This window comes from Ahaetulla prasina, chromosome 13 (genome assembly GCF_028640845.1).
Source record: "Ahaetulla prasina isolate Xishuangbanna chromosome 13, ASM2864084v1, whole genome shotgun sequence".
Taxonomy (NCBI): domain Eukaryota; kingdom Metazoa; phylum Chordata; class Lepidosauria; order Squamata; family Colubridae; genus Ahaetulla; species Ahaetulla prasina.
The window spans coordinates 2,718,096-2,730,605 of record NC_080551.1 but is presented as its reverse complement, the minus strand read 5'-3'; the positions used below and the strand labels follow the sequence as shown (position 1 = coordinate 2,730,605).

Genomic DNA, 12,510 nt, shown 5'->3' with positions numbered 1-12,510 from the left:
TCGGTTTGTAGGGCAGATTTCCCGTTTCCTTGCTTTATGGCCATTTATTTCCTCAGCTGCAGTCCCTTGGAACTGATTCTGCAAATGCCCTCCAACAATGGCTGGAGTTGATGCTGTCATCTAATGGGGCAATTAATTGGCTTTCATTCCCAAAAGCCATCTGCATAAGGAATGACTGTTTTGAAGTCATTGACAGCCTGCCTCTGTTTCATGTTCACAAAAACGGTGGTTAGTTGCAAGAGATGACAAGATCAGCGCACATTTCATTTGGCAGAGTACTTTTTCTTTAAAGTGTTCTAGCAGAGAGGAGGCTTATTAAAGAACAAAGAAGTTTCTTTTATTTCCGTCAGGATCGATGATCAAGACACTTCAGCCTGTCAAGAACATAATCGTTCTTTTCAAGGGCTGCTTTTCAGATGTAGTTTTCTGTGGCAGCAGTAAGAAATGGTTGTTGGTATTTAACTTTTATGGACACGCCAGAAAATTTCCTTCTACGTATTTGGATAAAATTAGTAGGGACTCCACAAAAGCACCCCCTTGTGTTCATGCACAACAACACTTCATTAAGGGACGGTCCATGCAGAGGAACTCCTGCTGGATTGTGCTTTGAGCCAGCTTTTCTCCCAGTCCAGCTAAACTGGGCTGAAGCAGAAGATCTTAAGCTAATACGCCAGGCTCATCCTCTCAATAAATAGCAAATTGGAGCTATTCCCAGGTTTTTTGCTACAAAGGCAAAGAGCAAGAGAAGTTTTAGTACAGTTTAATAATGCCTTGGTAAGACGGCACTTGGAACATTGCATCCGCTTTTGGTCGCCATGTTATAAAAAAGATGTTGAGAAAGAGGTGCAGAGAAGAGCAACAGAATTGATTTAGAGGATTGAAACATATGAAGAATGGTTGCAGGAACTGCGTATGTCCAGTCTAGCGAAAAGAAAGACTGGGATGAAATGGTATCAGTATTCCAATATTTGAGGGGCCGCCACAAAGAAGAGGGAGGGATCGATCAATTCTCTAAAGTGCCAAAAGGCAAGACAAGAAACAATGGATGGAAATTAATCAAGGAGAGAAGCAACTTATAACTAAGGAAAAAATTCCTAACAGTGAGAATAATTTAACCAGTGGAACAGCTTGCCTCCAGAAGTTGTGGGTGCTCCAATCACTGGAGGCTTTTAAGAAGAGACTAGACAGCCACTTGTCTGGAATGGTCTCGGCAGGGTCTCCCGCTTGAGCAGACAGTTGGACTAGTCCAGGGGTCTCCAACCTTGGCAATTTTAAGACTTGTGGACTTCAGCAGCTTCCCTGGCTGAGGAATTCTGGGAGCTGAAGTCCACAAGTCTTAAAGTTGCCAAGGTTGGAGACCCCTGGACTAGAAGACCTCCAAGGTCCCTTCCAATTCCGTTATTCTGCATGAGGACCTTTGAACTGTGCAACCTTCCCAGGTTATTTTTGGTTTTCTTGGGAAACCATTAACTTCCCCAAGGAAATTCATTTGCCAATATCAGCACTTTAAGGAGATGATAAACGAAACAAAGTGTGTGTGTGTGTGCTTTAAACACTTAATTCTAATTACATCAGAGTGTAGTTTACACACTTGTAATCCTAGGCAGATGTTCCAATTAGCAGCGAGATGCTCTTTAGCAAAGGGCAAGTTGTAGCTCCCCTCTATAAAGGGCAGATGGGCAGTGACCTTCCTTTTTCTTCTTTCCCTTTTTACCTTTGTTCTGCCCAATGCTGCAGTCTGAAGAAGTCCTCCGCTGAGCTGAAGAAAATACTAGCAAATGGCCAGGTAGGTCCATTGGTGTGGGGCTGGCTGCAGGCAGGATGGCTGCCTGCCTGAATTCAGATGTGCCTTGTGGGCTCAAATCACCCCAGAGATGTTTACTGCTCACTTACTGGTAATGTGTTCTTTTAATAAAGTCGAGGCGAAGGCAGGCAAAGAGCTTGTGCGGTGGAGGAGCCCCTGCCCCGATTGATTTGGATTGGCACGCCAATTTACTTCCCCTTTTTTGAAATGCACTAATCAGATTTAGCTCCAAATAGATTGAAGTGCCTTTCACACCCGCCACTCGGTTGCCTCAATTTAGGGGAGAAAGCGTAATCAATTTTGAATAGCAAAACAGGGTTTCTGCTTTGCTGGCTGTTTGCAGATGGGCTCGGACGGCCCTGCCACCCAAGAGCCAGTAGCAAAGGGGGTCACCCGAGGGGTGCGTCTCCCTTGAAGCTCTGTAGAAGGGGGGAAAAAAACCCATAAAAAGTGCCCCAGCCTGCTCCGACTCCTGCAGGGGAATGCGATGGGCGAGAGGAGAGGCCGAGCAAGCCCTTCCCGGCCGCTCGGATTCGAACAGGAGGTCCCAACGTCGCATTAATGGCTTTAAATATACACCACGAAATGAAAATACCTCAAGGCTGCGGGATTCTTCTCCAGCTACATAAATAAGTTTTAATGTTTGTCGTGGTGAAACCCTTTGATAGCCTTGGAGGCAGCCCCTGTCCACGCCGTTCAAGCCTGCCTATTAGACACTATTGACTGAGACATCTGTGTCACCGCAAATAAAAGACTCTTATTGATTTTCTTAACTGCTGTTCACTTCCCTTCCGTGTTTCGAAGGCTGAAATCTTAATTATCTCAGATGCGTATTCAATGCCTTCACACAGTGACCTCCCCGAGCCTCCGTGGCATTTCATGAATCAAGTAGTGGTAGTTGAGCGTGTCAAGAAGACAAAAGCAGATCTTCACGCGTGTCCTTCAGCGGATCACCTGTAAGGCTGCTCTCCTAATGGAGGAGGATGGTCCTGCCAGCCTTGCTGCACTGCAGGCTGTTTTATTTGCAGCCAGAAGCCTTTAAATAAAACTTCGGAATATGGATTTTGGCTCTTGTTTTTTAAGCGTGGTCTTACCTGAAGGATAGACACAGAATATTTTTAAACCCTCTGGTGGTGCTGCTTTTTTTTTTGTTCCCTGCATTTTATTTAATCTTCAGCAGCTGCTTGTCTGTAATAAAGGTGATATTTCAAGGGTAGAGGAGGGAATGAAATATTATTAGACATTTTCTGAAAGCCTCATCTTGCGAAGTAACGGGTTTTCAGTATCCCTGAGTGAGGTAAGGAGGTTTTTAATGGGGAAGGAAAATGATTTCTTAAGGAAGGTTTGAGATACCCATGTGGTGACTGAACTGCACTGAAGAAAATAGGTTTACTTAAGTTGGAAGATTGATTTAGTTTTCAGATTGTGCTGGGCTTGAAGTCACATTCCTTTAATGTTCGCTGAATGCTTGGCATTTAAAAAAATGAACAAAGAGCTGGCTTTTTAATTCAAAAAATGCATTGAGTACAGGCAGTCCTCGACTTACGACCACAATTGAGCCCAAGTTTTTTGTTGCTAAGTGAGACATTGGTTAAGTGAGTTTTGCCCCATTTTGCGACCTTTCTTGCCAGAATTGTTAAGTGAATCGCTGCAGCTGTTACGTGAGTGACACCGTTGTTAAGTGAAATCTGGCTTCCCCATTGACTTTGCTTGTCAGAAGGTCGCAAAAGGGGACCAGGTGCCCCCAGGACACTGCAAGCGTCATAAATATGAATCAGTTGTCAAGCATCTGAATTTTGGTCACATGACCATGGGGATGGCACAATGGTCCTCAGTGTGAAAAATGGCCATAAGTCACTTTTTTCGGTGCCGTTGTAACTTCATATGGTCAGTAAATGAGCTGTTGTAAGTCAAGGAATCCCTGTAGCTGCTGGAGGCATTCCAGAGGCATTTGGGCGAATGGGAAGCCCCACGGATCTCTGGGTGGAGCCTAGATTGGGAAGGCAGGCGGCCTGAGAGAAGAAGCGTCAGAAGAGAACTGCGTGGTTCTCTTGTCCAAGAAGCCGCCAGGAGCAGAGCTCAGGTTGAAAGAATTCCACCTGCAGAAGGCGGCAGAGAGGCGCTAGCGGCAACCCTTTGGCCTTTCCCATGGAGAGGACTGGAGCTTCTACCTTGTACCAGCTTTGAATTATGAGGGGTGGGCCCATCTGGGCCTGATCAGGCTGGTCTTATCCTGCAGGCCCCATTGATGTTGGTACCTAACATAGGAGGACCAGTGGAGAAGAGGGTTAAATTGTGAAGTCCCCCAAGAGCAGAGTTTCTCAGTCTTGGTGATTTTTCAGGTGGGTGGACTTCAACTCCCAGAATTTCCCAGCCAGCCTAGCTGGGAATTGAAGTCCACTCTTCTGAAACTCACTAAGGTGGAGAAAGCCTGCTTCCCAGAGAGTGGTTTCCTGCCTTCTGTTTTAAAGCATTAATAAAGACTTTAGTTGCCCGAAAGCCTCCGTTTAGGTTTAATAAGAAATTCATATTAATCATTAACAGAAAGGGGACATGATTCTTCAAGATAATCAAATATTGACAGGTTAGAAATAGCTTTCTGCCGAGGTTCATTGATATAGGTTATGTGATATAAATATTTATTTCTTTTCTGCCACTCAGAGAAAATGCCGCCAATTGATTGAGCATTGACGTAGTGTCAACAGTTCATAAGAAACATTTGACTGGCTCATGTTTTCCGATTAGTCCCTGCTCTATGAAGTGGGATTTACTAAATCTCTCCAATTGTCTGTTCATAGACTGTGTCTGCTTTCTGAAGCCATTAGGACTTTGATTGGTTCAGGGGAGGGAGCCCATACAGGGCGAGGCGCCTGCTGTAGCTGTGTATATCAAATAAGGATTAATTGAGCATTTTTTTCCTAATGATTTATAAGAGATGCATGCTGATTCTTTCCAAGACAGCAGATATAAACAAAGACTATTTTATTTGCTGATCCATAATTGGATACTATTTCACTTTCGGTTCATTCCTTTACTCTCAGTGGCCGATCAAAGATTGCATAAGAAAAAAACAATGCACTGATGCTTGCTGCAAAGTTGGTAGTTGTTAGGATTTGATTGATGCCTTCAGATTCTCAAACCCAATAAATAAATTGCCAGGGATCCTTGACATTTCTCACTGGGTTTATGAAGGTTTTTTATTTATTTATTTATTTAGTATGACGTTTATTTATTTAGTGTGATGTTATAATCTCCCAAAATGGCTCTAAAGAATTAAGAAAAGAGAAAGCAGCTTTATTCTCAAGTTCACAATTTCAGATTTTAAAAAATACAGAGCTCCAATGCTTTGGTGGCATATGGGAGCTTTCGGCTTCTGATAGCAGTCAAACCAAGCCGTGGTCAGCTGGAACATGCGTTACGTTTGAGCTGAACTGGCACATCTCAGAATTGAGCAAGGGTATATCTGGAGTAGGATAATCTAGGAATTCTCATCCTGCTGCCTCTGTTTTCTCTCCTGCAAGCAGAGAGGATAACAGAAATCCTGAAAAACAGCAGATTTCAGGCATTTTTACACGAGGCAGAACACACATTTATTGTCCCTGTCAAGCCCACTGAGATTTTTCTTTGGGATCAGCAGAGTTGATTCAGCCAATTTGGTTGACTAGGCAAGTGGCCCCTTCTTCCTTCACCAATCCATTTGTGTCCTTCCCAAAGCTGCACGCTTGGTGGAAGAGGAGGACCATCCCCCATAGGAGCATATTGATTTTGGTCAAGATTATATAATAGCTGTGTTCCCCTGCTAGAGCTTCCAAGAAAGCTCCAGAACTTTCTTCCTTGGGTATTGGACACACCTGCTGACATACAAAAAAGATGCTGAGATTCGAGAAACAGCGTAGAAAAGAGCAACAAAGATGATTAGGGCACCAGAGGATGAAACATACGATGAATGGTTGTAGGAACTGGATATGCCTAGTCTAACAAAGAGAAGGACTAGGGATGGTATGATAAGTCTTTCAGTATTTGAAGGGCTGTCATGGGAAAGAAGGGGTCGATCTATTCTCGAAAGCACGTGAAAGCAGGACAAGAAGTACCTGGTGAAATATTAAAGAGCGATTGTCGTGTCCCACTCCTCCGCTGACGGCCGGGTCAGGGAAATCCGAATCAGGCTTGCCTCTGCAGCTCTGCCCAAAGTCCTAGCAAAGTCCTCAGAGCAGGCAGGAGACCAGAAAGTGACTTCAGCAAGATAAGTTCGACTTTGCCTGACTCAGAGACTGCCAGAAAGCAGATCCTTTATATAGGCCATGGGGTGTGGCTCCATGACTCAGCACTCATTAAGGCCTGCCCCTCCCTTCCTTCTGTTGCCTCCGCCTATCCAGTCTTCTGATGCGAGGGTCACTCCAATCAGCAGCTGTTGGAAATAAACTTTCCTCAGGCTCACATGCTGTGGAGGAGGGGGAGGGGTCTAGCTGCTCCGTTTGCCTGGGCATGGAGCCAGGGCTGGGGCCGGGGGGTGCTCCCTCCTCTGCAGCCTGCTTGGGCATGGAGCCAGGGCTGGGACCGGGAGGTGCCCCCTCCTCTTCAGCTTGTCTGGGCATGGAGCCAGGACTGGGGCCGGGAGGCATACATTCCTCCGTGTTCGGGAGCAGATAAGAAGGCCCCGGCTGCTGTGAGAGCGGGCAAGACACAACAGCGATCCAACCTAGAATTAGGAACAAATTTTCTGACAGTGAGAACGACAATCAGTGGAATTGCTTGCCTCCAGAAGTTGTGGATGCTCCATCACTGGAGGTTTCAAAGAAGAGCTTGGACAGCCATTTGTCTGATACGGTATAGGGTCTCCTGCTTGAGCAAGGGGTTGAAATAGATGACCTCCATGGTCCCTGTTATTCTATGTTCTATATGTTTTGGGGTGAGATACGATTTGGAAGTTTGGAAAAGTTCTAAGGCCCACTTGGTTCCAGTCATTCTTTTGAAAATGTAATCAAACATCTTTCGGGTGTGTTGATTCTTGGGTCTTTGGGTTCCACCACTAAGAACGGAGAGCTGAGCTTTGAAAGACATTTGTTGTAACTCCTAGAGTGGTTAAAGAAGTGGTGAATAAGTGAGCCATTTACTACCCACCACTTAACCCAAAAGAGATTAAGGTAAGAAATAGGTTGATGTGCAAATACTTTTGCAAAATAGCCAACAGGGCTCCACTTTTGAAATCTTTTATTTGTCCTTTCTGGAATAACACTCAGGTAATTAAGCTTCAGAAATGTCCTCAACAGGTTTGCTTTGATACTGCAAATGGGTTACATCCTCAGTGCCCTTTTGAAGTTTCTCTTCACGTGCTTCTGCGTAACTAAATGCTTCCACTCACATCATGCATCACGGCTGTCCCAGTGAGGGTGGGCAACATTATGTAGACTGCAGAAAAGGCACCAGGAATGGGAAGCCTAAGAAATTAAAGGGGAGGGAGGAAGGGAGGGAAAGAAGGAAGGAAGGAAGTTACTAGTTTATGTCAGCACTACTCTATCTTTCCATATTATTATTTCCTTGAAGCATGCTTCCTTCCATCCTGTGCACCTTCTGCTTTTTCTTCCTTAAACTTTTCACACTTCTTTTTGAGGAACACATTAACTCCATTCAGTCACAACTTTCTCACTGTTATCCATCCCATCATTCCATTCTTTCTTTGTTCATTTGTTTTGTTGTTTGATTTTTATTTGTTCTTTCTGTACCAGGGCTTCTCACTTTAAGACATGTGGCTTTAACTTCCAGAATTCCCCAACCAACTGTGCTGGTCTTAAAGTTGCAGTGGTTGAGGAAGACTGTGCTACACGACCAGATCTTACCAACCAGCTTCTCTCAAGGGCTGCTCGCTCTCCTACGCAGTCCATGCGGATTCATCCTTGTTCATTCTCTACTGCATCTTGCTTTATGCATCACAAAGCCAGCAGAAATATAGTCACATTTTTGCTTCTTTTGATATTCCCTTCCTCACCACGAACTATATAATCTACTACTTTTCCATTAACATTTGCATAAACCAAAGCTTTCTCCATCCATTTCCCCCTTATTAATAAGTGCTCTATACTGCTAAACCAATTCATGTACTATTTTAAAAGTTTTCCATGGTTTGCAACTTGCACTCATTCTATTCTTTCCATCTCAGAAATCACTAACTTAGTCTTTGATATTGTTGATTTTCAAATCCACACTTCTTGTTCCATGATACAATCTAAGGGTTTGCTGCAAATAATCTTTCGGTTCTTAGCTAACAACCCAGCATCATCAACATAAAAAATCCACAAACCTTTGTGCCCCCAGCCAAACACATCTACTGTCACCCACTACCACATGTTAGAAATATATCCAGAAATACATAAATCAAGGTGTGTGTGTGTGAGAGAGAGAGAGAGAGAGAGATGCCTGACTGTTTCTCTTTCACAGAGGAGATCTGGAAATCCATGTTGCAGTGGAGTTCTGCCCCATATCATATCCCCTCTCCCTTTTCTCCACAACCTTTCTCCAATCCTTTTTCATATTCATTATTTTATTTATGAATATGCATGGTGGCACAGTAGTTGGAATGCAGTCTTGCAAGCTGACCCACTGCCAGGAGTTCAATCCTGACTGGCTCAAGGTTGACTCAGCCTTCCACTCCTTCCGAGATTGGTAAAGTGAGGGCCCAGATTGTTGGGGCCCAGAGGCTGACTCCAAATTGCTCAGAGAGTTTTGTAAAGCATTATGAAAAGGTATATAAGTCTAAGCGCTCTTGCTATTCATTCATTCATTCATTCATTCATTCATTCATTCATTCCACTGTTAAATGATTGTACAGTTTAGAACAATATAAAAGCAATATAAAACAGTCACAACATTAAAAAATGAAAAAATTCAGCATTAAGAGATTAAAATCAGTCAATTTTTCCTTTTGGCATACTCATACATTTCTGCAACCCTTTATAAGACAATTCTTTTCAAGCTGTTTTCACATCCTTCCTTGATGTCCATTTGTTCTGTTGGTCTTCTAAGATGTTATCATTTAGGATTTCTTTTCCTGCATTCATTCTGTTTTCATTCTTCATCTACTTTACATTTCATTTACTTCTACCTTTTCTTTTGTGACCCTCTTTTTCCACAAGAGCCACTCCTGGCAGTAAAAACTAGTATTTTTTTTTTCATATATGGAGTTCCTTGCTTCTTGAGGGGAAATACTTATGGATAGTGTCCCTCACTTCTTTTAATCTGGATCATTGTGTGCCATTCTTCTGACCTGGGGAGCAGAAAGATCCTTGGAAAATATCCAGAAAACCCGCTTTCTATGTTCAAACTACTGGTTGGCATTTCAGCGAGTGACAGTCCTGAGACTTCTGGAAGGCATCACGTTAGGGAAGGTGTTCTTGGGTCCTTAACTCTGAAAGCTTTCTTGGCCTGCCTTCTAAAAACATAGTATTTAGTAAAATGTGTTTGTCATAATAGTGTCTTTATTTCTTGGCCTGTTTTCCTGAAAGGGGAAAAATCGTTTAGAAAACAACCCCCGTTGTACAAACATTTGTTTTGATTCATGAGTGTCCGTTGTTTGTTGATTTATTTCTAAACAGTAAGTTTACTGCAACAAACTAAATACGCAAAATAAATGGCCATTTTTGTGGCATTGCGTTTCTAACAGTCACAGATTGCCCAAGTTTTAGACCTGGAAAAAAATATTTCCTTGGCTATATAATAATTGCATTGAAGTGCAGCAAAAGGCATTTTAAGATGAGCCTTTTTATAGCCTTCCAGTAAATTATTTTCATCATTGTTGTTCTGGCACATGATTTGTTTCTCACATCATATTTCTACGGAAGCTTTTTTTAACTCAGGAAAATTCATGGCAGAGAGTTTGATCTTTCATGAGTGGCTTTACTCCTTTATGTTGACTGAGAGTGGATTGCCAAATTGACCCCTTGTTACCTTCTGAACATAATTCAAGGTGCTAATTTTGACTTTTGGGTTGTTCTACCAGTGTAATTGGGCTGGTGGCTTATCTGCTGGACTTTGCATGTGGGAAAGGAAGATGGCTGCACAACAAGAGTGCTTGTGAACTGAGAATTGAGTGCTTACCTGCAAAGTGAGTGGTGTGTGTCACTTCGGTGAGGTGCGTTGAGCCAGGTGAACCATCCAGCCTTCCTGGTCATTTGAGCAGCATGTTCTTGTGGCTTTTCTCTAGCTTTAGAAGAGGGGTGTCAAACTCGATTCCATTGAGGGCTGCATCAGGGTTGTGTTTGACCTCGGGGGGGGGGGCATGGCCAGGGTTGGCGTGGCCAGCTCGACGTCCCTCGTGTCGGAGGTGGCTATGGTGGCCCAAGCACTCTGCCAGAGAAAACGGGTTCCTGAGCTCCGTTTTCGCTGGCAGAGGCACTGGGGGCCGGTCCTTTGTTGTTTCCAGGGTGGCCCCGCAGACCAGATCTAAGCACCTCCACGAGCCGGATCCGGCCTGCGGGCCTTGAGTTTGACACCCCTGCTTTAGAGCAAAACCTGTCAGGTTTCAGGACCTTGTCAGTGGCCGCTTCCAGGTCAGAGCATTGGCTGAGGGACTATCCAGTCCCCTCCTGACCCAGGCCTTGTGGTGAGGCTTTGAGCTCCAGAGCCTTCCGCTCCCCTCCAGGTCGGTGCCCTGCTCCTCTTGAGCTATGTTATCATTCCATTTTGACACCTTTTATCAAACTTTAATGAAATGACCCAGGCAAACAAATTGTCATTAAACTTTCCATCACTTTGTCCCCTGGTATTGTCTTTTATAAATTGGACAGCAAATGTTGTATTGATCTCCTCGTTCTTGCAGCTGAACTTGAAATGACCCAGACGGCGGGTTGTTTATGGCCGAGAGTGGCTTCTCCTTGACACTTGCACCCCCAGTCTGACATCTCTTTTGTTTTTCTTTCTTCCTGGTGGAGATGAATGAACAAGACATACGGTATCGAGACATCCTTGGGCACGGCAATGGAGGAACCGTTTACAAGTGAGTGTCCCTCTCCCCCTTTCCCCCTTCACTCCAACTTTGGGGAAAAGAAAAGGAAGAGGCATTTTCCTTTCCCCAAAATTATGTCACAAGGTGGCTGGCCTTTTTTCCTCCCTCTATGAAATGCTGATGATCTTTAATGTTTGCTGGAGCTGCCTTCATGACTAAATTATGTCTAGAAAAGTAGCTTTTCATACACCCTTTTGGCTGACAGTATCTGAATCGTAGATAAATCTTCGTGCAGGATCAGGGAAAAATTGCCATTGTGGACTAAAAATGCTGTTTCCAAATTGATAAACCTTTTATTTTAAATGAAGGAGATGGAATATCCTTTTTCTAAGATGTTTTGTATACATTTAGACTAAAATTTATAACAGGGTAACTGGCTCTCTCGCAACCAGCAAAGATTCTGATGATCAATATTTTCAGAAAATAAAAATACTTTCTAGCTGACAATACTGTATGGAAAATATGATAATAGGCATGTAAGGCGCAATCCATTTGTGGCAACTTTGCCAGAAATAATTGTAATGGCTATTAGTAAAGATTATGAAGAATATTTCTGTGTCTGATACCAGAACAAGACACAATTTAAGAGTGCATGCCAACACGATAGCATAATTACAGCTATTCTCTTCATTGGTAGATGAACTGTTGAGGTAGATGAATAATTGGTTTAGTCCAACATTACGTTAGTTGCACCTCGCCCTGTCTTTTCATGCGGTGGATAGCCGGGACTCATTTCAGCCACATAGGATTGACACTTATTAACTCTAAGCCATTTCTGTTTTGTGGACATTACACAAGCTTGGCAAACATCCTCCTTTAAGTTTCCAGATGTTCGACAAGAGCAGCCCCAGATGAAACATACTGGAGTAGTCTAATAAGGTACGACAAAAGCATAGGCAACCCTAGTTAGTCTGATTGACGCATGAAGATTGACGCAATAGTTGACATATGAACCATAATGTGCAAATATGCTGCCTGCCACAACGGCCCTTTGAACAGAGCAGGATCCAAGGATGTTCACAAGCTGCAAACCTTAGGAGCCGCTTCATTCCCGATAGCCGATCCTGATTTCCCATTGACCAAGAAACAGCCCCTTTGTCTTGTCCAGATTTAATTTCAGCTTGTTCACCTTCGCCCAGGCCATTAGCAAAGCCAGGCAAAGCCAGGCTGCATTGACAGCTTCCTTGGAATTGGATGACAAAGACTAATTGTGGTGGATCTGCATGAGCTTCTTTTACCATTATGGGAATTGCGAGAGCCTTTTGAGAATCCTGCCATTTATGCAAGTAAATTAATATCCCGGGAAGTTTGTTCATAATGAAGTTGTTATGGATTATCTGATTCAGCTGCGGCAATGGAATGTAAGCTGCTGCATTTCTTCCAATTAGATGCTAAAAGCAGTTGATAAACTTCATGTAACTATACACTATTGTTCTTTCCGGGAGCTGTCTCATTCCAACAGGACATTTCTCTGGTTAGTCAGTCAGGATCTGGATTTCCAGCTTTTCGATTGAAACGGCTAAGTCTGCTCCCTCTAAATGCATTTGCCCTCTTGTTCTTGACTTGACCCATCGCAGTGGAAGTCCTGATTGGCAGGTGGGGGAAAGAGAGAAATTTGGGGTATGTCACAGATCTTTTCAGGACAGGGAAATTTATTTTGTGGCTATTCATAGATTTTGAAAGTAAGAACTGAACCCCACTGGTCTTG

At 43.5% G+C, this 12,510-nt stretch overlaps 1 protein-coding gene across 9 annotated transcripts in view; it reads left to right on the top strand.

The window, feature by feature from the left end:
- Positions 1-12,510, top strand: part of MAP2K5 (mitogen-activated protein kinase kinase 5) — a 197,670-nt gene that overhangs the window by 37,717 nt on the left and 147,443 nt on the right. For 7 of the 9 annotated variants that reach the window (XR_009152052.1, XM_058156774.1, XM_058156775.1 and 4 more), the window contains 2 exons: positions 1,738-1,788; positions 10,725-10,793. Coding sequence is in view for 8 of the 9 variants with exons in the window: in XM_058156774.1 (XP_058012757.1) it covers positions 1,738-1,788; positions 10,725-10,793 (120 nt within the window). In the remaining variant the exon portion in view is untranslated. The remainder of the gene's footprint in view (positions 1-1,737; positions 1,789-10,724; positions 10,794-12,510) is intronic. The other 2 variants (XM_058156771.1, XM_058156773.1) reach the window with 1 other exon arrangement.